Consider the following 24,953-nt stretch of genomic DNA (forward strand, 5'->3'; position numbering starts at 1 on the left):
TTGGGTTGGGTTTCATTTTTTTGGTTGGGTTTCATTTTTTTGGTTGGGTTTTGCGTCGGGTTTCATTTTTTTGGTTGGGTTTCATTTTTTTGGTTGGGTTTTGCGTTGGGTTTCATTTTTTTGCTTGGGTTTCATTTTTTTGCTTGGGTTTTGCGTTGGGTTTCATTTTTTTGCTTGGGTTTTGCGTTGGGTTTCATTTTTTTGCTTGGGTTTTGCGTTGGGTTTCATTTTTTTGCTTGGGTTTTGCGTTGGGTTTCGTTTTTTTGCTTGGGTTTTGCGTTGGGTTTCATTTTTTTGCTTGGGTTTTGCGTTGGGTTTCATTTTTTTGCTTGGGTTTTGCGTTGGGTTTCGTTTTTTTGCTTGGGTTTTGTGTTGGGTTTTTTTTTTTCCATTTTAAAATCTTAGATCGTACTCCTATTTTAAAAAAACCTTAATGACCATTTTAATCAAAACCTGTCGCCTCTGAGGCCCAGATCTGCCTCCGCGTTTCTCATGTGCCCACGCTGCACGGGTCGGGGATGCAGACACGGGAGGAGGGACACCGTGGCCGGTTAACCCATCGCTGCTTTACCGGGGCGTTATCGCAAAGCGGGTGTGAACAGCATCCGAGTCCGACCCCGGGAGGCACCGTGGCTGCTCTGGATGCGGCTCAGCACCGTTAAGCAACCGTTTCAATCACGAGTGTCACGGTCCCCTTGCAAGCTTGTGACGTGGCTGGAGGTTGCCTTGACCTCAGCGCGCCGGCACCGGCCAGCCGGCAGCACCGGGTCTGGGTTTGGCGTGAAATAGGTTGTGTCAATAGAGAGGGGGGAAAAAAAGAGTGGGGAATAAGGAAAGAATGACTTTTCAGCTCGGGAGGAGGGAAGGCTGTGGTTCCCCTGGTCCCCCCAGGGAATGGGGAAAGCCACAACAAAAACCGGGGGTTGGGGGCTGCATTGCCCTTCCTGACGTTAGCCCGGAGAAATTGGTGCTTCCGAGCCAAGTAACCGCACCGTTACCATGGGCAGCCCGGTACTCCTCGCCTCCTGGTGCGGGCGGGTTTGACTGCTGGCTCCACACAGGCCTTCTCATAGAATCATCAACTCATTAAGGTTGGAAAAGACCTCGAAGATCATCAGGTCCAACCATCAACCCAACACCCCCACGCCTGCTACACCATGTCCCCAAGTGCCACAGCCACACGTTGTTTGAACCCCTCCAGGGATGGGAACTCCCCCATTGCCCTGGGCAGCCTGGTCCAATGCCCGACCACTCTTGCAGTGAAGACATTTTTCCCAATCTCCAATCTGAACCTCCCCTGACGCAGCTTGAGGCCATTGCCTCTCATCCTGTTGCTGGTTACTGTGGAGCAGAGACCAACCCCCCCTCACTACCCCCTCCTGTCAGGGAGATGTGGAGAGCGATGAGGTCCCCCCTCAGCCTCCTCTTCTCCAGCCTGAACAGCCCCAGCTCCCTCAGCCCCTCCTCATCAGACTTGTTCTCCAGCCCCCTCCCCACCTCGTTGCCCTGCTCTGGACACGCTCCAGCCCCTCCATGTCCTTCTCGGACTGAGGGGCCCAAAGCTGAGCGCAGCACTCGAGGTGCAGCCTCACCAGTGCCAGCACAGCGACACAATCACTTTGCCCGGCCGGAGATGTTTCTCCTTGCGAATCGAGCACAGGTGTTTGCGTGGGGAGGACGTGCGTCCTCTCTGTCCCACCCATCCCAGCCCGGATCGAGCCCCTGTCCGTCCTCCACCCTCATGCACGGCAGCTAGGGGCAAGCCAGGGGAGGAAAAACCCCTCTAACTGGCTATGGGTTGAAAAAAAAAAATAAATTCACAGCATCTCACAGCGCAGGAGGGTTGGACTAGATGACCCACAGAGGTCCCTTCCAACCCCTACCATTCTGTGATTCTGTGAGTCTGGATGAGGAAAAGTAAAAGATTTGATTTCTGTATCTAGTCATTTATTTTTGGTTGATAACCTGCACGGTCACTTACTTCCAGTTGGGAAAGGTCTCGGTAGCTTTGGGGACTCCACGCTCGCGTTGACGGGCTGGACCGAACCCCATATCTCAGGCTGATCCAGAGTAGCTGAAAAATAAAAAAATAAAAAAATAAAAATAAAAAAATCAATAAATACACACGTAAGAGCATTGAGAAAACTGTTTTCTTGCAAACACCAAAACACACAGATGAGAGGCGCTCATCCGAGGCTCATAAAGAAAAGAAACTAAACAGAAACCTCTCATTAATTAAAGAGAGGGGCTTTCCTGTAATGTTAGATAATTACAAGCTTGTCTGATTTTTAAGCAGGTCACGCAATTAGTTTGACACTCATGCTGCTTGACAACGGAAACAATGCCATCAATGTAACAAGCCTCCAAATACGGAAACTGAAGCGCTGCATTAATCACAGAAATTGTCTGGAATTTCAGGATACACAGAAAAAAAAAAAACAACAGGTATTAGACTGAAAAGATCCAGTTATATTCACAGAGACTGTAGGGGAAAAAAACCCCTCTTCTATATCTCATATAAACTTTGTGCGCTATTTTTCTTAGCTGATGTGTCCAGAACTGCATCCAAACATATTTTTAATTAAAAGAATTAACAGGCAGCGCTGATGACGAGGCATGGCTAGGCTGCAAGAGGCAGCGGCCATGTTGCGGCAGCCGAGTGGAGCCGGCTGTCTGCGGTGAATGGGGTCATTCTTTGGGGACAAGAAGCCTGGCGAGATCGCTGCGCCTCGGGAAAGCTTTTAATAAAAACCAAAAATCATCACGGCTTGCGGGGGGAGCCAAGCGTCCCTACGCTCCTGGCCGGGGGAACGCGGTCCCTGGGAGGAGGTGGTGTTACAGAGACGACGTCTTCACGGGCGCGGGGAGCTGCGAGGCATCGCCAGGCAGCTCCGCTCCTCTTGTCCTCCAGCCAAACTGGCGTGATGCCGATGGGCTGCCGCGGCGTCGGGAGCTGATGGCTACTGTGGTTCAACGCCCGCCGTTCGGGGTTGGCAGGGCCCTCTGTGGGTCACCCAGCCCAACCCCCTGCCCAAGTAGGGTCACCCAGAGCCGGCTGCACAGGACCGCGTCCAGGCGGGGCTGGAATATCTCCAGAGAAGGAGACTCCACAGCCTCCCTGGGCAGCCTGGGCCAGGGCTCCGTCACCCTCAGAGGGAAGAAGTTCTTCCTCGGGTTCAGCTGGAACTTCCCATGCTCCAGTTTGTGCCCGTTGGCCCTTGTCCTGTCGCTGGGCACCACTGGAAAGAGTCTGGCCCCGTCCTCCTGACCCCCACCCTGCAGATATTTATGGGTATTTCTAAGGTCCCCTCGCAGCCTTTCACTTGAAGCCAGTATTTTTAATATTCGTTAGCTGCTCTCTTTCAGGATCTGTCTCAAGACTGTGTAATTAACTAATTGACTTCAACACTTGCTCTGTCTCCACATCACCCACATCAACCCCAAACCCGCACCGCCCGTAACGCAGCTGCCCGCCCTTCGCCTCCTGCTCGAGTTCTGCCTTCCCCTCCTTCGGGGGAGGATCATCGGGCCACCCACCGTCCAGCTTCTGCTCCTCAAACGCCGACTCCAGCGGGGGCCCGAAGAGCGGTGCCAGCGCGGCGGGGTCCTCCACGGCTTTCTTGCTGTGGGGCAGACAAGCGCAGAGGAGCCATGAGGTTCAGGTTTGGGCTCACACCTGGTGCCTGAGTCCATGTACGTATATTTTCAGTGAGCGTTTATGTTCTAGACCAACTGGCACTTGGCAAAACCCAGGGTTTCAGGCAGAGAAAAAGGAAAGGAGAGCGGTAGCACCGGCCGTAGCACTACGGTGAAAACCCTGTAGTGCCCACACAGCCACCGAGGCACCAGGGATTGCTCCAGGATTAGTCAGAGCTACTCCAGACCACCCGAAAGAAGAATAAAGAAGTCAAAGTATGGACCACGCTCTGGTCCAACGCACCTCGAGTTCGGCCCTGCAGCTGCACAGGGCATGCCCCTGGTGAGATGCGGCTTCACTCCATGCCAACCAGTCTGTTGGCTGTCCCAAACCAACAGGTACCCACAGCGCACACTTGCCAGCTCTCCCTATCCATCAGGCCTCCTCCATGGCCACCTGGGCACCTGCCCTTGCTTCTCATTCATAGAATCATAGAGCAGAATTAGGGTTGGAAAAGACCTTTGAAATCATCAAGTCCAACCATCACCCTAACACCACCACGCCTGCTAAACCATGTCCTGAAGTGCCATATCCACACATTTTTTGAACCCCTCCAGGGATGGGGACTCCACCACTGCCCTGGGCAGCCTAGTTCAATGTCTGACCACTCTTTCAATGAAGAAATTTTTCCCAATATCCAATCTAAACCTCCCCTGACGCAACTTGAGGCCATTCACTCCCACAGCATCTTGCATCCTCCAGCACGGAGTGTTTACTCAGCTTGTTTAAACACCAAACACAAATGTTCTGCTGCCTCATGAGCCTAAAAAGTTAGAAAAGCGATGTTTCTGCATGGGTGTCTTTGATGAGCCCAACTGGGACAGCTCAGTTAGCTGATGGGTTGGCAGTATCTGCGCAGCAGTAAATCCCCAGTGAATTTGCTGTGTTGTTCTGGGTTTGACCTATCCAGGCATCCATGAAAAAGGATCAAAATCTGGAGATGAAAACGGATGCTTCCCATGGAGCAACAGTGCAGATGTGCAATTGCCCACTGAAATGTTGAAAACACACATCAGGATCATAGAATCCTAGAATGGTTTGGGTGGGAAGGGACCTTTAAAGGCCACCCAGTCCAGCCCCCCCTGCCATGGGCAGGGCCAGCTTCAACTGGGTCAGGCTGCTCCCAGCCCAGTCCAACCTGGCCTTGAACCCTGTCGGGGATGGGGCATCAACCACTGCTCTGGGCAACCTGGGCCAGGGTTCCACCACCCTCATGGTGGAAAATTTCTTCTGTATATGCAGTCTGTATCTCCCCTCTTTCTGCTTGAAGCCATCAACCCGTGTCCCATCACCCCATGCCCTTGTCACGGCCCCTCTCCAACTCTCTTGCAGCCCCTCCAGGCACTGGCAGCTGCTCTAAGGTCACCCCGGAGCCTTCTCCTCCCCAGACTGAGCAGCCCCAGCTCTCCCAGCCTCTCCTCCCAGCAGAGGGGTTCCAGTCCTTGGATCATTGCTGGGGCCTCCTCTGGCCCCGCTCCACCAGCTCCAGCTCTGTCCCGTGCTGGGCGCTCCAGAGCTGGACCGCAGTGGGGTCTCAAAGGACCGCGGGACGCTGTGCCCGCATGTATCTGTGTTGGGCAATCACAGCCACGGACTCCACACTGACCTGGCGGGGTCTGGCGTCGGCGTGGAGCGCCGGGGCCGGGCAATCTCCTCACCTGCGGCACAGGACAGACAGCGTGGGGTTAGAGCCGGTCCCCATCCACCCCCCGAGCATCACCCCAGCCCACCCGGACCCCGTGTTGGCGGGAGGGCTCAGACCGGGAGTGCCACCGGCACAGTATGTGTCCCATCCCACGCCTCCTGTGGAGATGCTGGCAGTAAGGGGTCTGGTTTATCAATCCAGATTTTGTTTCTGTAGAGAGCTAGGCTAGGGAGCTGCGCTGCTTCTAGAGGGTACCCCGAGGATGTCCCATACCACCTTCTTTAAGGAAGGTTTTTGGGCACCAGAACCACTTTAAAGCAAATCTAACCTCCTCCATTTTCTTTTTTTTCCATTCCCTCCCCAAAGTGCCCCTGCATTGCCATCATTACCGCTCTCAAAGGCTGCAGGACATACTTACTGGATAAATTCCTTTTAATCGTCCCCTGGAATTAGAAACGCAGGAGGTGAGCGGGATGCACAGGGACACGCGGAGGGACGGAGCGGAGCCGAGCAGCCGTGCCAGGAATTGCCTATCTGCAGTGGTATTCACTGCACGCGGCTGAAATACTCCTGGCTTCCCGTGTGCGTTGCGAAACCCCGTTTGCTCCCAGCGTCTGGGGCACGGAAAAACCCTCACCGAGAGGATTCGGAGCCACGTAAAGCCCTCGCCTGGCAGCGCTGCCTTCGCAGCCGTCCCGACTGCTTACGGGGCACCGACACCCTCACCCCGGCGTCAAGCCCAAAATCCTCACGTTTGACGGCTGCAAAACGATCTACGCCAAAGAACGTCACCTTAGCCACCGAAATCCTGTCCCTCCCCACACAAAGCACACATCCCCCCGCAGAAAACCGAACCCTGCCAGCCCGTGGGAGCCGGGGCTGGGTGGCAGAGCAAGCAGGGGCTGGGGGGGCTGGCAGGGACGCGGGTCGAGCCGTGGAGGATGCATGCCCGTCACCGGGGACCCCTTCGTGTTGGCAGGGGGGACGAGCTCCCACCATCACCCGTGGTGACACAGCAGGGTGGCCAACAGCACTGGCCCCTGCGCTCGCCACGTAGCCCCGGTGCGGACCGAGACCCCCCCCTGTTCCCCAAGCAACAGGAGCAGCGGGTGCTTACCGGGCTGCGCCGCTGCGGTCAGCGAGAAGGAAGAGAGAAGAGACACCTGGTCAGAGAGCGACAGGTCAGCACCCCACGGCCCCGGCACCCATCGCACCCCGCCGGCACCGGGTGGGCGTCCTCCTCCACATGGCACCGGGCTGGGGGAGAGCGGCGCCCGGAGAGACCCCCGAGGGAGCCAGCACCCCATGGAACGGGGGAATTTCCCCGTTTTGGAGCCTGGTTCTTCCCAGGAAGCCTTCACCATTGCACGCTGCAGCCCCAGAGGCCACCAACCACTTTCTCCTACCTTCTGACGTGCAACGGCGTGTGTAAAACATGCCCAGATAGAACTGTGCCCTTATACCTCTCGTCCATATCCACCAGCTTTTTCTCTCAGACCATACCCCCAGCCTAGGCACATTCAGAGCAAAGACAGCCTCACTCTACTTTCAAATGCTCTAGGTTAAATCGAGGGAGAAGGACAACAGCAAACATCATGCCTTCCAAAGGAGGAGGATGTGATCTGCATTCTACATTTCAGCTCCAGAGACATGCAACACAGGGACCGTGCAAAGATGACAACACAAGACTGGGTTAAGAAATTACGAGAGAGAAAAAAATGGCATTTCTTACCGGACTTTTCCTCTAAAAGAATGCGGGAAAAAAAAAAAAAGAAAATGAGAATGTAAGAGGTTTTCTGTAAAGGGATAACACAGAGATAAGAGATGCGCATTACAACCAGCAGCACTGGGTGCAGAACGGTCAAACGTACAGCGAAGCGGAGCCGTGTGCGTGCCCAGCCAGGCCGTTGCTCGTTCAGCCAGGAGACTGGGGTGAGAGAGAGCACAGAAATAAAATCCTACGTCTGAGCCGTCTTGGGGAAAGGCTTCGCGCGCTTTGTCATCAGCGCGCCCTGAGAGCTACGAGCAAAGCCCACTCCCCAGCCTGTGTCATTTCTTGGAGGGATCCGTATGAGAGGAAAGTCCAAAGCATCATTTTCCCCCTAAGTGCTTAAATTTAAGGCTATTACTTCGCGGCTTTGCCCAGGGACTATTTTTTCAGACTGCTACAAAGCCCCCACCTCCGGGGCTGAGTTTTCCATGGTGCAAAGAGCGGAGCGGGCAGGAGCAGGGCGGGAGGTCCGAGGATGCTGGGCTGTTGCGGGGACGGTACGCAGCATGGGCAGCTGGTGCCACCGCGGCACGGGCAGCTGGTGCCACCGCCTGCGGACCCCTCCTTGGGAACAGAGAGACGAGCTCGCGGGCTTCAGGCAGAGGGTGCGGCTGACACCAGTTCACCACAGCATCTCCAGTTCTCTGCTGGTCCTCAAGTTAAGACACCATAGCCTCCACCCCAAAGGGATGAGGAGGACATCCCTATGGACACGGCATCTCCCATCCCGCTGCTCTCTTCCGGGAGAAGCTGGTGTGCAGGAGGACGGGGTGCTGGAGCAGGGCTTTTCAGCTGGTTTTGGAGAGGGGACGAGCCCAGGACAAAGGCAGGGAACCAGACAGCGCAGCACGGAACTCCCAATGGAGGCAAAACTCCTTCAGGCAGCCCCTGCCCAGGGCACCGGTGCTTTCCTGGACACCGGTGCCGCTTGCCAGAATCCGATGCGCCGGGAGCAGCGGCACCGCTCACTGCCCCATCTGCGCCCTTTGGCTCCGTACACTGGATCTTGGATCCCGAGACGGGGAAGCAGCACGGCTCCTCCTGTCCAGCCTGGCACAGGGCTCTTCCCCCAGCCCTTGGTGTCGAGCGGAGCACGTCTGCGCTGCTTTGCGGGGAGGCATCGGCTCCAGCCCCGGCTGCGGGGACGGGGATTTCCCTTGCAACACACCGAGCGCCCCGACCCAGCGCCCGAAGGGCAGGATCCACACCGCACCATGCCGACAGGCCCGGGCTGCTCACCGGGGGCTAAATGTGTCCTGGCTGCCAAGAAGGCCAATGGCATCCTGGGGTGCATGAGGAGGAGTGTGGGCAGCAGGGCGAGGGAGGTTCTCCTCCCCCTCTGCTCTGCCCTGGGGAGGCCCCATCTGCAGTGCTGGGTCCAGTTCTGGGCTCCCCAGTTCAAGAAAGATGAGGAGCTACTGGAGAGAGTCCAGCGGAGGGCTGCGAGGATGAGGAGGGGACTGGAGCATCTCTCCTATGAGGAGAGGCTGAGGGAGCTGGGCTTGTTCAGCCTGGAGAAGAGAAGGCTGAGAGGGGACCTAATATACACTTACAAATATCTGCAGGGTGGGTGTCAGGAGGACGGGGCCAGACTCTTTCCAGTGGTGCCCAGTGACAGGACAAGGGGCAACGGGCACAAACTGGAGCATGGGAAGTTCCAGCTGAACCCGAGGAAGAACTTCTTCCCTCTGAGGGTGATGGAGCCCTGGCCCAGGCTGCCCAGGGAGGCTGTGGAGTCTCCTTCTCTGGAGATATTCCAGACCCGCCTGGCCGCGGTCCTGTGCAGCCTGCTCTGGGTGACCCTGCTTGGGCAGGGGGTTGGGCTGGGTGACCCACAGAGGTCCCTTCCAACCCCTGTCATTCTGTGATTCTGTGAAATCCTTCCTAACCGATAGCAAACCCCCGCCGGGGTTCAGCAGGAAAAGCACCGTGGAAAAGAGGAGACACCGAATCCTACCTGGCCAAATGCATCTCTAGTGGGGTTTTGTTTCCCTGGGAAAGGCGAGGTGTGGGAGAGCAGCTGACCACATCAGCCTCATCCTTCTGTACCGGCGTTTCCATCGGTAAGAATAAAAATAATCCAGGAACTTCGGACTGCTAAGAGTTGAGCATAACCTTCTGAGAATTTCTTATTAGATCCTTATTTATTGCTAGAGACAACGCTGCTTGGTGTTTTTTGGCTAGGTTCTCCGCAATCCCTGCGCGGCAGGCTGCGGTACGGAGCCCGGGAGCAGCTACTCCCCATCTCGGCCGCGGCCACCAGCTACAGCCCGGGATGGGCGCGTGCCCGGCGCGGCAACCGTCCCCGGCAGCGAGGGATGCACAAGTGACAGCCACCAGGGAAGGAGAATAAACCAAATGTGGACTTGGCCCCTTAAATAAATTCTTCGTGCTTTCCCTATCCCATATTTTAAACGTTGCGGTATTTCCTCACTCCTCCAAAAATCATGTGGTCTCCTACGCTGTATACGTATACACGTGTGTGCAGACTGCTGGGGCCATCGCTTCGCAAACCCATAATTATCTTGGTTTTGCAATAAGCATTTCTGGGTTTTTTGGGGGTTTGTTTGTTTGTTTTTCTTTTTTTCTTTTTTTCCTTTCTTGGTCAAAAATTACCCATCTATTTGGCAAATAATTGCCAGTCTCCAAAACTACCCTCCCCCCTTTTTTGCTGAATTTTCATAGAATCGTGGAATCCTATAGAATCGTGGAATCCTATAGAATCGTGGAATCCTATAGAATCGTGGAATGGTTTGGGTTGGAAGGGACCTTAAAGCTCATCTGGTTCCAACCCCCCGTGCCATGAGCAGGGACATCTCCCACCAGAGCCCAGGTTGCTCAGAGCTCCATCCAACCTGGCCTCGAGACCCCTTTGGTAGGGTTTTTTTGTTGTTGCTGTTGGTTTTCTGGGGTTTCTTTTTTCCCCTCTTTTTATCTGTGCTTCCCAAAGCAGCCAGCCGCCGTTTCTGACCCCTGAACGCTGACAGCCAGCGGCTCCCCGGTCACAGAGCAAAAAGCCTCCAGGAGCGCAGGTCGCTGGAAAGGGCCGGGCGTTGGGGAGGAGCAGAGCCCGGCCAGAGGCACTCGGGACTTCCAGCGACAGCGACTTGTCCCAGGAGCTGGCATTAACATTGGTGACATTGTGTTGGCTTGGAGAGAAGAGATAAAATGCCGTGATTTGATTTCCCCTTCACTTGGAGTCTGAGATTCATTCACACTTCAGACACAGGCTATTTATAAACAGCAGAAAGCTTCATCTGAAAAGATGCCATAGCCCACACTAAAGCCCACTAAAAGGCAAAAATCAAATCTTTCCACGGCTGAACAGATTGGGAGGAGATGACAGAGACCTTGCCAAGCCTTAAGAAAACCAGAGGGTGATGGTACTTGGAGCGGGAGGGACTAAGGAGAGATGATCTTTCCTTCCAGAAAGCCTGGATTCAGCCCCGGGCAAGAAATATCCCTCTCACATCTCATAGCAGCGGTGTGGAAAACCCCACGGATGCTCTCCCTGCCCTGGGAACAAGGGCAAGACCCGTCCAATTTACATCCTGAACGATGACCACAATGAAAAACGAGGAAAAAGGGAAAAAATAAGGAAACACGCTATTCTGATCTCTGTTGCCCTGTTTTATGAGCAAGAAAGGGAATTTTAAAGACATTTTGAACTGGAAACATCACTGCAATACATCTGAGCTCTACCTGCAGTCGCATTATTGCCTCCACATAGACCTGATAAATGAGGATAATAATAAATAAGGACGTAAAAGCAAACTGGAGCACTGGCAGGGAAGGCAGAGCCCCCCGCTCGCTCGGGGCCAGCCCGACAGAGCATCGCCGTGCTTGCAACTGGGAGAAGAGACGGAAACACCGAGGACTCACCACGGGGGATGGAGAAAGGGCGATGTTGCCTATCGACGCCTTCAGCTCGTCCACCGTGGCCGCGCTCTTCAGGACGTCTTTCGCCTGCAGCGGCTTGATCTTGATGTTGAACTTCTTGTGCGCCTCCTCCTCCTCTTCGGACTCGCTCGAGGAGTAGAAGTGCTTTCCTTTGGTAGGTAGAGCACAGTTAAAGAAGGTTTCCTTCCGCTGCCAGGGCAGATCCTTGGCGTTCAAAGGCTCAAGCCTCCCTGAAAATTGGGCTTAGAAGTTCCCAAAACGCTTATCCCAAAGATCCCAGGGTGGGAGTGGTGCGCGGGGGCAGATCCTCCCACCCTGCCTCTCCCCACCGCCGCGTTTCGCTGCGTTCTCCATGTGCTCGTGGAGGACGTGGCAACCAGGGCTCGCAGCCGTGAAGCCAGCCCTGGTTTAGCCCAGCAGCGATTTGCAGCGGTGCCTGGGTTTCCTCCCCATCGGGACCATCTGGGCCCATCGTCTGCAGAGAGCCGGCATTTTTCAGTGGCAGCAGAGCAAGAAATTCTGCTTTTCCACTTACCCCCCTCCCGCTGCGAGGAGGCGGCTTCAAACCCGCTGCCGGCCACGAACCCGGTACGTGACCAGGCTCCGGCCATCGCCCTCTCCTCGCCCCTTTGCCGGGAGCATCACGGGAGCTGGAGATTGATCTGTGCTCACTTTGCTTGCACTGCCAGGCAGACCATTTCCACGCTGACACAGCAGCAGCCGCGACGAAGCAGCACCCGGGCAGACCCTTGGGTGGGGTGGGACGTGGGGGTCCCCACGGGGCACCCCGCTGGGATGCTCCCCGCTCCGCTCCCGCCGCCTCCGCACGGCAGAGCACCGGACCAGAGGCAATTAAAATCACCTTCTGCTCTGCTGCCTCAGGTAATTCCCTCGGTGAGCCAATTTTAGCTGTGGAATAACAGCTCAAAAAGGAGGAAAATCAGTATTCATCATCATCATAATAATAATTAATAAATAAAAATAGTCGGTGGCCTGCCTGTGAACCGCAGCTCATCTTACGCATTGTAAACCGTGAGGCAAAGCCGACAATAAAGGATATAGCCTGGTTCCTCCGGTCGGATGCTGTATCCCTCCTCATCAAGCTCAGGTGAATTCTGAATAGGGCACAAAAAAACCCCAAAATAATTAGGAATGCTAATTCCGTTCCCGGAAGGCTGGAGCGGCTCTTTCTTCCTGCACAAAGCCCCGCGCAGCCCGAGCCCACCCGTAGTCCCCGGGGCTCCACGGAGCAAACGGCACCCGTGCCACGGCACAGCCTCGCCACAGAATGATCTTCGCAGCACTTAGTTGTCACAGGTAAAATTTTTCAGCTCTCAAGTTTCACAGAAAAATATTTGCGATGCTTGGTTGCAGCGCAGGGTTTGCTCTGGGCAGCTGCGACTTTGCACGCCTGGGCAGCGCGCTGCGGAGCAGCCCGGTTTCTGGGCAGTTCTGTACAATCAAATTGACATGCAGATATGAAATATTTATCTGGACATCACTTAATGCCTGGACATCTCCCAGAATGGCCACGGCCACCCAGAAAGCCCAAAGCAGGGTGTGAGCATCCCGTCGGGAGCTGTGCTGGGCAGAGGGGAGGCTCTGCGGGACACTTACGTATCTGTCCCAGTCGATCTCCGCATAAAATCCATTCGGGGCTCCATTTGTTTTCTTCTGCAACACATCGGAAAACAGGATTTCCACGTTTGAAATGAAGGAAACAAGAAGACACACACGTGTATCTCACACACGTGCATCGGCACGGGCGGGATGCCGCCGGGCTTTGCTGCGGCTGCCTGTGCAGGCTCAACGCAGAGCTGCTCCGCACTCGCCCATCAGCATTCCCCGTTTCTGGAAGGGCTTCCACACCAGAGGGCTAAAGGGCTTTTTTTATTGAGCATTCATCAGCTGAATATACAGCATTTCTTAAGGAAGAGCAATGAAATGGGCATTTCTCCCTGTGCTGGGGTGTTCCAGCCCACGGGGAGAGCCGGCGGCGGGGCGGGCTCCCGACGCCCACCGAGCACAGGTAGCACCGCGATTTATGGAGAGATGAGGACCAAGGATGGGCTGGTTTGGGAGGAGCCTGTGAGCACCCATCGCCTGCGGGACCCTTTGCTGGTCTGCTCTGGGCATCCAAAACTCTGCCGCTGGCCACCAAAGCCAGGGGACTGAAGTTAAGCTGGGTTCTCAGTTTTGGGCACCTAAATTAGACAAGCTGGTACCCTTAAGCTGCCAGGGTAGCACCCCCTGCCCCAGCACCCTGTCGAGGCTCTGTGCACCATTCCGGGGCAGCTGGATCCGGCCACCAGCACTCTCGCCCTCCCCGTTCCACCCAGTCATCACGATGCTGCCCAAGAACGAAGCAGCCTCGTCAGAGGCACAAGGGTGGGGAAAAAAATATTGGACTCCGTCTGCACTTATGCAGGACTTCGGCTTTCCCCCCACTCCATTTGTATTTTTTGACCCCATTTCTATTCAACTCTTCTACATTCACCCGACTAAACCTAAATGGCATTTTCCTATATTCTGGATTTCAAAACGAAAATTACTCACTGGCTTTAACAAATCCTTTGTGGCTATACCAAGCTCTGTTTTCCTTACCACTTTTTCTTTTTCCCTTCTTCATGCACACTCTCGGGTGTGCTACTGCAAGGTGGCTCATTGGGATGAGGGCTGGGCAGTTGGAAGGGGTTGGGGTTCGGCAGAAAAAGGGTTAAAGTATCAGGTGGGTGGTTGCTTGGTTGTTTTTAAGCACCCACAAAGAAGTTACAAGGAATTAGCAAACACACTGTGCAGTTGCCCAAGAAAAGGAGGGCTCAGCTGTGGCTCCGTTAGGAGTAAGCGTGGTTTTTACAGGGGGCAGGTAATGGGGCTCTATTCAGCAGTCAGAGGATCTGCTGCCCCACCGCCTGCTGGCAACGTTCTGGTGAGAACGCGTTGGAGGAGGAGGAGTTGTACTGAATGTTTCCACCCTCCAGTTCTCCTGCCTCCAATTCATTCACTGGCTTCATTATAACCCCCCAAAAATCGCATTTCTGCATCCTTCAGCTTGCTGGAGCACTGGACACCCTGTCCTGCCCCGCACCGAGCCAAACAGCAAGCCACCCAAAAAATCAAGAGCAAGGTCCCTGCACCCACATCTGGCAGGAAAAGGCTGCCCACAGCACTGCTGCCAGTGGAGGGAATGGCTCCGGGCTGCTCTTTGCCTTTTATTGATTTTTTGACTGCCAAATGGAGCCTTGGTTAACGCGCTACCCGAGCTGCAGACTCCTTATTTAATACCTATTTCTTAACAAGTGGCTTAGGAACGCAGGGCGAGCCCGAAGCCAAAGATCTTGGGTCAGATGTGAAAAAACCAAAATGATCTCTCTACAGGAATAATTTGGCACCCCAATTTTCCGATGGCTTCGTAAAAGGCACCCCAGTACTGCTCTCCCTGCTGAGGGGGTCTCATTTTTGTTTTAAGGTGAGCTGCTAACATCTGAATTTGCTCAAGAAAGCACGACCAGCACAGCCCCAGTCTGAACCCAAAATATTTCTTTGCAAAATTGACATCAAATGGCTAAAGGAGACGTGACCCATCTGCTACGCAGATCTAGCAGGGGCATTGCTATCCAACACCACGAATAAAAGCAGCAGCAATTCAAAAAGAAGCAGGTCCTTATCTCCAGTTTACTATAGAAAATAAAAATAGATATTGGAAACAGCTGCTCTGGCAATTTTCCCTTAACTCAACGTACAGCAAATCCGACCCAAGCCAATTAGTGGGGGTGGAAACGAGGATGGGGAGCCAGGGGTTTTAGCAGGACACCTGGTCCCTCTGCCCATGGTGCTCATCAGGTGTTTCTATGTTATTACTTTATGTTAATTTTATAGAAAACCCAGAATATGTAGTTATTTTAAACAGATAACTTCCTATTGAAATTTGTTTTCTGTATTAAGCAGCAAAGAAGGGACAGCTCACAAGATGCTGGTGGTGGCTGACGGAGGGATCTGCATTTAAGGGGCCGCGGCAGGAGAGGAAGGGGGGAGCGGGGGCCGTGCGGTACTTACGATGCCGTCCCTGTCCGGCGACCCCCTGCAAAGAACAGAAAGAAACGCAGCCGTGTTAGCTCCCGAACGGCACCATCACCCGATTCACTTGTGGAATGGTTTTCTTAATGAATCTGCAGCAGCAATGGTTCTAATTATGAAATTGTCAGCAAATCTGAATTACTCGCCATGCAGCCCCAGTGAAACCCACACGAGGGTCTCAGTGCCATTGCTCTCTGTTATCAGACAAGTTTTGTATTTATCAGTAAATCAAGTGCTCCTGTCGCTGCTGGCACTCTGCTGGCTGTGGAGCTGGGCTGGCTCCTCCTCGCACCCATCCCATGGCCACAGCCCTGTCCTGGGTGTGCATCACAGAATCCAAGAACATTAGGGGTTGGCAGGGCCCTCTGTGGGTCACCCAGCCCAACCCCCTGCCCAAGCAGGGTCACCCAGAGCAGGGGGCACAGCACCGCGTCCAGGCGGGGCTGGAATATCTCCAGAGAAGGAGACTCCACCACCTCCCTGGGCAGCCTGGGCCAGGGCTCCATCACCCTCAGAGGGAAGAAGTTCTTCCTCATGTTCAGCTGGAACTTCCCCTGCTCCAGTTTGTGCCCATTGCCCCTTGTCCTGTCACTGGGCACCACTGGAAAGAGTCTGGCCCCGTCCTCCTGACCCCCACCCTGCAGATATTTAGAGGCATTTCTAAGGTCCCCTCTCAGCCTTCTCTTCTCCAGCCTGAACAAGCCCAGCTCCCTCAGCCTCTCCTCGTAGGAGAGATGCTCCAGTCCCCTCCTCATCCTCGTAGCCCTCCGCTGGACTCTCTCCAGCAGCTCCTCATCTTTCTTGAGCTGGGGAGCCCAGCACTGGACCCAGCACTGCAGATGGGGCCTCACTGGGGCAGAGCAGAGGGGGAGGAGAACCTCCCTCACCCTGCTGCCCACACTCCTCTTGATGCATCCCAGGATCCCATCGGCCTTCTTGGCACCCAGGGCACGCTGCTGGCTCATGGTCACCCTGTCGTCCCCCAGCACTCCCAGTCCCTCTCCGCAGAGCTGCTCTCCAGCAGCTCAGCCCCAGCCTGTACTGGTGCCTAGGGTTGTTCCTCCCCAGGTGCAGGACCCTGCCCTTGCCCTTGTTGAACTCCATCAGGTTCCTCTCCACCCAGCTCTCCAGCCTGTCCAGGTCTCACTGGATGGCAGCAGAGCCTGCCAGTATATCCACCACTCCTCCCAGCTTTGTGTCATCAGCAAACTTGCTGAGGTTACACTCTAACTCTTCATCCAGGTTATTGATGAAGAAGTTAAACAAGACTGGGCCACGTACTGACCTCTGAGGGACACCACTAGTTACGTCCTCTTGCAGAAGATAAAAATCACATATAGAGTAATTTAGAGTTTTTCCTTCTGCCAGAAGCACAGTCACTTTCTCTTCTGAATGGATTTGAAAATTGAGGAGACTCCTCAGGGATCCTAATCCCCAGCCACCCATGGGATCTGGACCTCGGTCATCGCAAACAGCATGTCAGGCTCAGCAGCTGTATTTGAACGCTGTCTGAGGATGCTAAGTTATTTAGTGAAAAGACAAACGAGTGTATGAAAAGCAGACTGGCTCCTCCACCTCCCACACGCTCCCCAGTTTTATGCATTGCCAGAGATTTGCCACAAATTAACGTCTGACTCAGGGCATCATAGAAACCCTGCAGGGAGCTGCTGCCCATCCGGCTCCGGTTCCACAGAGAAAAACATCTTTGAACCTCGCTAATTCATATGCGTCTGCCTCCCATCCCTCTTGTCTTGTGTTTAATTCCTTTGCACAAAATGTCTTGGAAATTCTTTGGGAGCAGAGATCCTCTCTGGTTCCACATTTCCCCTATGCTCTGGGAATGTCAGCTCCTGCTCATCTCCCCAACGCCCAGCCAGGAATGGCTGCAGAGACCCCCGGCCGGCGGAGGGAAGGGGTGGCAGATCCCTCTGCACCCCCAGCATCTCCCCAGAAGCCAGGCAGCAGCTCCAAGACCCCTCACGCCGGCTGCTGATGAGGTTTCGGAGACCGCTCCAAGCCGTTCAGCGCCGTGACCGCAACACGATGATTGCAACAGGCTAATCACTGCTGCTTACTAATTGCAGCTTCTCCCCCACAGTGGCCTTTCCACCAGCTCCTTGCCATCATGAATTCCCCAGGATTTGTTGTCTCTGGGAGCCACCAGCTTCCCCAGCCTCTAGCAAGAGCAGGCTGCTGCGAGCAAGCGTGGAAATGACAGTGCTGGCTAAAGGCAGGATCTCAGCCCGGCTCCGTTGATTTACCATGAGCAGAAGGGGGAGGACGCAGAGCAGCCCGTTTCCCACCCATCCTTCTGATAAATTACAAATGAAGCCGCACAGGGCTGGAGGAGGAGCTCCTGGCTGTCCCGCAGCCTGCCCAGCTGGTGGATGGACAGCCACCATTCCCAGTGGGAAGCCCTCCTTTGCCTGTAGACCAACAGCTCGGCTCTGCACAGCCCTCTTTTGGGTTGTGTTCCATGTCCCCCCCCCATATTTTTGGGCCCTTTTTTGCAGTGGGCAAAGCCCCCCAGGTGCTGGTGGAGCTGGGCTCGCTGTGGCCCTGGGAGCGTGACCTGCAGAGCTGCAGTGGCCGTCCCTTCGCACGAGAAACCTCACCAGCCTCCATTGAGATATGAAATAGCTTGGGAAAACAAATTTAAAAAAGGAAAATAAAAAATCCGCATGGTTTCTGCTGTTCCAGATATTGGGCTCTTCAGGAAAGGCCCAGGCGATGGTGTGGGAGCGGGGCTCCCCACCACCCCTCTCCCGCTCCGTCCCCAGCACGCGGACTGCGCCAGCTCCTTCGCCACGCTGTGTTGGGACATCCCTCCCCCAGTCACACACCCTCCCCACCAGCGATTCTGCACCCGTGCACAGCATCCCCCCCCAGATGTGGGGGGAAACCCCCCGCCAGATGTTTCCCTGGGAAGTAGAAGCGTCTCTTGCAGCAAAGCTTGCGCTCAGTGAGCCCGGTGCACCCGAGGCGTCCCAGCCACACGGCCCCTCGCTCCGCCGACAGCCTCGCTGCCTGCACAGGCATCTGTTTAAAATTGAATTTGCATCTAAAGAGATCTCGGCAGACGGGCAAATCAGTAGTTTGGGCAGAGATTAATCTGCTGAAACTCTCCGAGGAGTAATTTTCTGCTGATCACCGCTAACCGTCGCCGTAAATTGCGAACACGTGGAGAACTGGCTTTACCATCTCTGCAGCACCACCGAGAAAAAAAATCAAATTTGTTGGCCACTGGGTGTACAAGGGGAAACAGCTTCAACGTGTTTGTTCTTACAAGACCTGATGCCAGGATGACAAACGCCCGCGAGGCACCGACTTCCTTCCCGTCCCGGCACACCGGCATCGACTGCTCCCCGGTACCGTTACATATTGATGGGATTAAGGTCTCATCGACTTACGTGGAGTCAGTATCCTTTTCTTTCTTGCGTATACCAAAGGCCTTCCTGGTACGTTTTTTCAATCCTGGGGATGGAAGGAATATAAAAAAAAAATGCAATATTAATATTATGCTTCAAATAAACTCTCCAACAGGTTGCTTATTCCCTTGTCAGCTGTAATTCATAAATAAGGTTAAAGAAAGCGAGACCCAGACCAAGACACTGCCAGCAGGACTTTGCAGGTAGTGTGTGCATTTGCTTACGCCTTTTATTTGTCCATTTAACACTTATTAACTTGATCTCCGCTGCGTGACTATGTATTTCACAGTTAATATTTCTAAGCTTACTGTCTTAATTACACACTCCTTTCCTATGCTGTGTGTGGGTACTAATGCACAGCAGGGAAACCCCTCCTTGGTGTAAAAAAACAGCTTAAACCACGAGGCTGGTTACCTGCTGCACCAATTCTTGGTCTGCACAGTGCTTCAAACCATGCCGGGGGCCAACGATGCTGGAGCCAGCCAGGAAGCACCGGCAGCCCTGGCTACACCGCTTTGAAAAACAGACAGAGGACAGCAGGTTTTGGTGAGTTTCTCCCTCTTTTCCAGCCTCAGAGCTATCCAGGCAAGGAGTTTTTAATAACTGGTTGCAGCAAGCACACCAAGGCAGGGGTTTTGGAGCATTTCAGGCTAGCAGGTTTCACTGGGCTGGTGGGTTTTCACGCAGATGACTTTTTGCTGGTGGTGGCCATCCAGCCCAACCAGAGACCCAGCCATGGCTGGAAGCTGCAGACACACTTGTCATGCAATCGCTGCCAGCAGCACGATGGCAATGAATTTAGGTCAGGGTGTAATGTAGAGATCCTGGTGGCCGAAGCAGCCAGTATAAACCACAGCCCTTGAGTCTAGAATAGCTATTTCTGGCCTCTTCCTTTCGGAGGTCCTAGTTATGCCTTGGTCTGGAAGTTACCCAAGCACGAAGCACCATGGGTCAGCTGCAAGGAAGCAGCAACGGTCTGGAGCAGCAAATGCAACGGCTCACACAGATGCAGCGAGCTGGCCTGCAGCAAACGGCAGCATCAAGTGTCCAGCAACCACAGCAGGTCTCTGCTCAGCAGCAGCTCCTTCCCCAGAAACTCCAGGAAGGCAGAGCCAAGCCATCACCCAGCAAATAGTGACCGTCACGAAGCACAGCCCAGGGGACGGAGGGGAGGACAAGGACAAGGCTCGGCAGCACAAACCGGGGCTGCCACAGCAGGGATACAGCTCACATCAGAAGCACAGAGCTATGCTTGTGCTAAAACCTGCTTTCTTAAAAATACTGTCTAGGATTCAATGAAAAACCTCCAGCTTTACCTCAAGTGATGTGCCAAAAGAGCCAAATCTCCCGTGGCTCCCCTGGAATCAGCTCTGGACACCCCAGGAGCACTCATCCTGGGAGCCGTCTGCTCTGGCACACTTGATTTGATTGATGCTTTTGGGGGAGATTGGGTTTCTTCAGCCTGCCTCCTGCTTTGAACATGCCCTTGAATTGATTTTCCACTTTCCCAGGAACACCCTGCTCTTCTGGGAATCGACTGGAGCACGCAACAAGAGCACAAATGCTGGCTTTCCGCAGCACGTCAAAAACTGGTGGATTTAAATTGTATTATCAAAACACACGTGGGATGCTTCAGGCTTTCGATACCCTATGGCTGGGTGGTTTTTCAGGCCAGCCGGGGTAGGACCAGGAGAGGCTGCAGCAGGTCTCCCTGGTATTGCTCTTCTAGGTTGGATATTTACCCCCGTGAACTGGGAACCAAAGGGACTGCTCCTGAAAATCACACCCAGTGCACTTCCCTCGTCCGCCCAAAGCAAAAGTCGCACGGTCAGGGATGAAGGAACCCCTGATGGCATCCCACACACCCCCAGCCTGGGGGATCCATATGCCCCCAGCTGCTATGGGCAACACAAGAACCTGGGAGCGATGCTGAGCCCCCTGGGCTCATCCCACAACCTCCCAGGGACAGCTTCATTTTTACTACATCTTGCCTTTGGGCTTTCCTACGATTTCTTCAAGGCTCGAGCGAGTTATTAATAACTGAGGAAGGTTTCCATTGATCTCACCCCCTAGAATAACTTCATCCTCCAAACTCAAAGTAGAACAGGGAGGGCCGAAAACCCCAGAAATGAGTTGCTGTTTAGTCTTATCTGAAGAAGCACCCAATTTGGCTAAATTTTGTAACGAAGCCTTCTGCTCAGTTACATAATAGGCCCACCATCTGCTTAAAATGGTAATGATTGAGGGGAAAAAAAGGATATTTATGAAAGACAGAACAAAAACGAAAGCCTCCTTTGGAGAGGGTTGTCGAGAGCTGGTGGGAGTGGGTGCTCTGCAGAAGCCCACCGCCTGCGCCAGGGCCAGGCACTCGCTGTCCTCTGACGGTGACACCAGACAGGTCATGGCTTGGTGGGGAACAACGCAGTGATTTTCCAGGACAGCTCTGCTTTCGAGTGGGGGCAGCTCAGAGGAGCTCATGTCTCCCTCGACATGGCCAACCCCAGCCCGGAGAGCTGTGGAAATACCCCATCTGATGGTTCAGGGACTGAGCTGAGGGCTGTGTACGGAAGAGCACTGCGCGCTCTGATCCTCAAGTCTCATTTTCAGTTGGTTTTAGGAGCTGAAACCTGTCCTGGCAAGAGTCATCCTTATGAAAAATAACAAGAAGACCTTGTCCACAGAGGGAATGCTACACGGCAACACTATGGGTTCAGAGGAATCTCACAGGACAAGATGGATTTACTGTTGGAAGAGAAAAGGTGATGGTAAGTGGGGGAGAAAGCAGAGAAGAGGAGTCAGAAAGAAGGGCACGAAAGAAGAAAACAGAGCATATCCCTGTGGGGCATCAAGGGATGGCTCAGAGCAGGGAAGAGCTGGAACCACAGCTTGGGTGATGCTCCCACTTCTCCCAGTCAAAAAGTGCCAGATCCAAGCAGTTCTCCAGTGGGAAGACCTGGAGATCTGCATGGCCCTGCAACAGCTGTCCCCACTCTGTACCCAGCACCTCCAGTGGCACCTGGACAAGACACCCGGCTCTTCTCCAGAGGCAGGGATCCCCTAAAGCCCCAAGGCTCCCCACATCCCTGCGCAGGTTGCACAGGCCATGCTGAGAACATGACTCCCTTGACTCGTGTTAACTCTGCCCAGCAGCACCACAACCTTCATCCACCAAAATCCCACCAGCTGCAGGGCTACCAGAGGCGTCAGAAAACTGGGGATGAGGTCCCAGACCACCATAAGTACCAGAGCAATAAAGATGGGTGTGATGTGGTACCCAGCTGACATCAGCATCAGGGGAGAAGGTTGTAAATCCCTGCAGCTGTGGCCTTCCTAGCCCTCTCCCCATCCATCCACCCTGGGGACTTGCTGCCTTGTGAGGATCCTGAGAATTCCCAGAGGAGCAATGGCAATGCACTCAGGTATACAACATGAAGAGTTACAGAAATCCCTACTTACACCCCCAAAGCCTATTCTCTTGTGTCAGATCCAAAACACAAGGGAGGACCCACATCTGCAGGCTGCCCGGCGCTGTGGGGAAGGCAGCACATCTCCGTTTTATTCTCAGCTTAAAACAGCGCTTCAAGCTGGACAAGGGTCAGGACGAAGCTCGAGCTCTGCTGCCGGTTTCATAGCACTGGAGCAGGGGAGCAGGCGTGAGCTCTGCCTTCCTGCCGGCAGCTACTGCATCCCTTGCTGCTCTTCCACTGATTCGCAGCCCGTTTCATCCCACACAAGCTACCAGTTGGCTAAAGCAGAGGTGGGCTGTGGGAAAGGCCACGTGTGGCCCTCACCAACAGTTTAGTTTGGGCTCTTTGAAGGGGCACGGTAACACCAGTAAGAGCCCCTACCCCACTGAGCCATCATGAGCACGACCTGGAGAAGATGCCAGCAGCAACAGCACCAAATACCATACCTGTGCGTCCTGCTCAAGGACCAGCACGGCATCCTGCTACTGGAGAGGACATTAGGCTAAAATGTTTGCAGATGGATGTGTTTGACATTTCTGGTGCCTCCTTCAGCAGGTTTCCCCCAAGGAACCTCATACACAAAAGCCCAGAGCCGTTCACGTGCTATTACTCACGTGGGAGCGGGAATGCCTAAAACCACATCGATGGCCACAAAACCAGCCTTGCCCACAGAGACCAGACACGGGGAAAGCCACCGGCCCCTCCAAGGTACGAAAACTCCACGTGCTGCAATGAGTCCTCCAGCCCAATGGCTCTGAATGCTCTTACTCAGAGTAGCCACAAGCCAAGGCTGAACTAACCGTTGTGCTCCAGGGATCTCATTTCAAACACAAATGGCTCTCTGAATCGGCATTATTCACCTTTTATTTACTATTATCCTTTTTTTTTCCTGGTATGCTAAAGAGTTGACATTGAGAAATATGAATTAATATTCAACACTATGAAGCTTTCTGAACTTCGTTCTTAAAAACTACCTTCATCTTATATTCTATACTGAAAACTGAACACCTCTAGAAGAAAAACAACCCTGTTCTCCCAAACCCAGTCCCTCACCCTCCATTCCCAGGGGGTGGGAGCAGCTGCTCACTCTGGACCCCCAAATATTGAGGGGGGTCCCTGGAGGAGGATCTGCTTGGGAGGGATGGTGGACCTCAAACAAAGCAACACACCTCTCGAACAGGAGACATCAGTGAGAATGATCTTTGTCTTAAACAGTCTTTTGTGATGACTAAGGAAAAAAAGTGTCTGAAATTAGTTCAGCTTCATCTGTGCCTGAAGATAAATGCTGTCTATTGCCATGCCAGAGACTCAAGACCAAAGTACCTGCAGGGAGAGCTGGGAATAAGGAAGAACAGGGAGAAATGAAGGGGGAAATAAGAAATAAACACGATTAGGTTTGGGTTTTCTTTGGTTTGGTTGCGTGGATTTTCTTTGCATGGAGCTTGGAGGCGATTTGAGCAATCCCCTTTCCCCACTGCTCACAAACCCGCGTGGGCTCTCACTGAACATCTGTGCTGGGCCCAAAGACGCAGAGACCTGCTCCTGTTTCATAGCCAGAGGACTTTGTATTTGGTTTTGGCTTGCTTTACTAAAAAAATCCCAAACTAATCCTCCCTTTGCTCAGCAAAACAAAACCAAAGGCAGGACAGAACTACAGAATTCTCCGAGTCATATCCAGAGGAAAAGCCAAATGGTAAGTTAAAGTTGAAGAAGTGAGGGCGTGACCATGCCAAGCCCCACATAAACAACGCAAACTCTCTGCAAGCCAGCCCAGAAGAAATTTCCCTGGTTTGACACAGCAGCACCTGCCCCCACCTCGGGCCCAGCGGCCACGCCGGCGACAGATCTTACATGAAAACAGGAATATTTGGTCCACAGCAAAACCAGGGATTCCCATCTGCCACAGCTTTGGTCGCAGAAAAGCCAAGTCTCGATAACCGCGCTGCTTCAGCACATGTTATTTGTGCTCACCTTACATGTAATTTAATAAGTGTATGTCTTCATAACATTAAAAATGCTTTACCTAAACCACCCCTTGCATTAAAGCTCATTACCAGCCTTTCAGCAGGCTTAATAATGCGGCGAGGAACCGAGTCCTCCGCACACTGCCTTGATACAGTCGTTAATATTTCAACAGCCTTCATTTACAAGTCTAATTGCAGACGTTACTGCAGAGGAGAGAGGCTGGACCGGCACCGCTCACGTGGGCAGCCCGAGGGGGTCCTTCTGCAGCAGTCCAGCCCTGCAGACCATGGCCAGGGGTTCCAACACGAGTCCCTCAGGAGACAAGGTCTTCTGCTGCTCCCCGCTGCCTGCCACCTCTCTATTTCAAGATGACTGGCTGTCCATTTTTTCCCTCAATTCTCAAAGTTGCCTTTTCATAGCAGGGATAAATGACCAGATTTCACACTTTCTGATGACACAACCTCCAGCTCCCTGTCCCCAGCAAGCACCGTGGTTCACTGCTGTCCCCAGGCTCTCCTACAGGTCTGCTGGGACCATCCCGCTCAAGTGCTTTGCTCCACCAGCCAAGGCGACCCATCCTTCACAGCACAGAGGCATCCTCCAGGACCACAACTCCCAGCAAACACACAATGAAGACACTTCTACCGATTTAACCTAATCAAGTATTCCTTGCAGCTCAGCTCCTCTTGTATCAAAAAAATAAGAAATAACCCAGAACTTCATTCCAAAGAAACTCATAGAATCATTTTGGTTGGAAAAGACCTTGAAGATCATCGAGTCCAACCACAAACCTAACACTGCCAAGTCCACCACTAAACCATGTCCCTAAGTGCCACATCTACACATCTAGCCTGCTGAGGCCAGATCAGAGTATTTTGCTTCAAAGCAACTACAACAACCATGCATTCAAGGTTGGACGAAGTCCTGATGAAGAGGGAAGGTACCATGGCAGCAGCTCAGGGAGCAGGAACAGCCCCTGGGCTTTAATAGCACCAGCTATAGC

General features: G+C 53.7%; 1 protein-coding gene across 1 annotated transcript in view; it reads right to left on the reverse strand.

Moving 5' to 3' along the window:
* Window positions 1-24,953, reverse strand: part of SGIP1 (SH3GL interacting endocytic adaptor 1) — a 64,244-nt gene that overhangs the window by 27,316 nt on the left and 11,975 nt on the right. Inside the window, exons 2-12 of the mRNA XM_075424280.1 lie at window positions 18,501-18,564; window positions 15,070-15,094; window positions 12,631-12,687; window positions 12,074-12,128; window positions 10,996-11,171; window positions 7,075-7,086; window positions 6,460-6,471; window positions 5,761-5,785; window positions 5,304-5,355; window positions 3,538-3,623; window positions 1,982-2,074 (exon numbers count right to left, since the gene is read on the reverse strand). Coding sequence (XP_075280395.1) covers window positions 1,982-2,074; window positions 3,538-3,623; window positions 5,304-5,355; window positions 5,761-5,785; window positions 6,460-6,471; window positions 7,075-7,086; window positions 10,996-11,171; window positions 12,074-12,128; window positions 12,631-12,687; window positions 15,070-15,094; window positions 18,501-18,564 — 657 coding nt within the window. The remainder of the gene's footprint in view (window positions 1-1,981; window positions 2,075-3,537; window positions 3,624-5,303; window positions 5,356-5,760; window positions 5,786-6,459; window positions 6,472-7,074; window positions 7,087-10,995; window positions 11,172-12,073; window positions 12,129-12,630; window positions 12,688-15,069; window positions 15,095-18,500; window positions 18,565-24,953) is intronic.

This window comes from Opisthocomus hoazin, chromosome 6, assembly GCF_030867145.1.
Source record: "Opisthocomus hoazin isolate bOpiHoa1 chromosome 6, bOpiHoa1.hap1, whole genome shotgun sequence".
Taxonomy (NCBI): Eukaryota; Metazoa; Chordata; class Aves; order Opisthocomiformes; family Opisthocomidae; genus Opisthocomus; species Opisthocomus hoazin.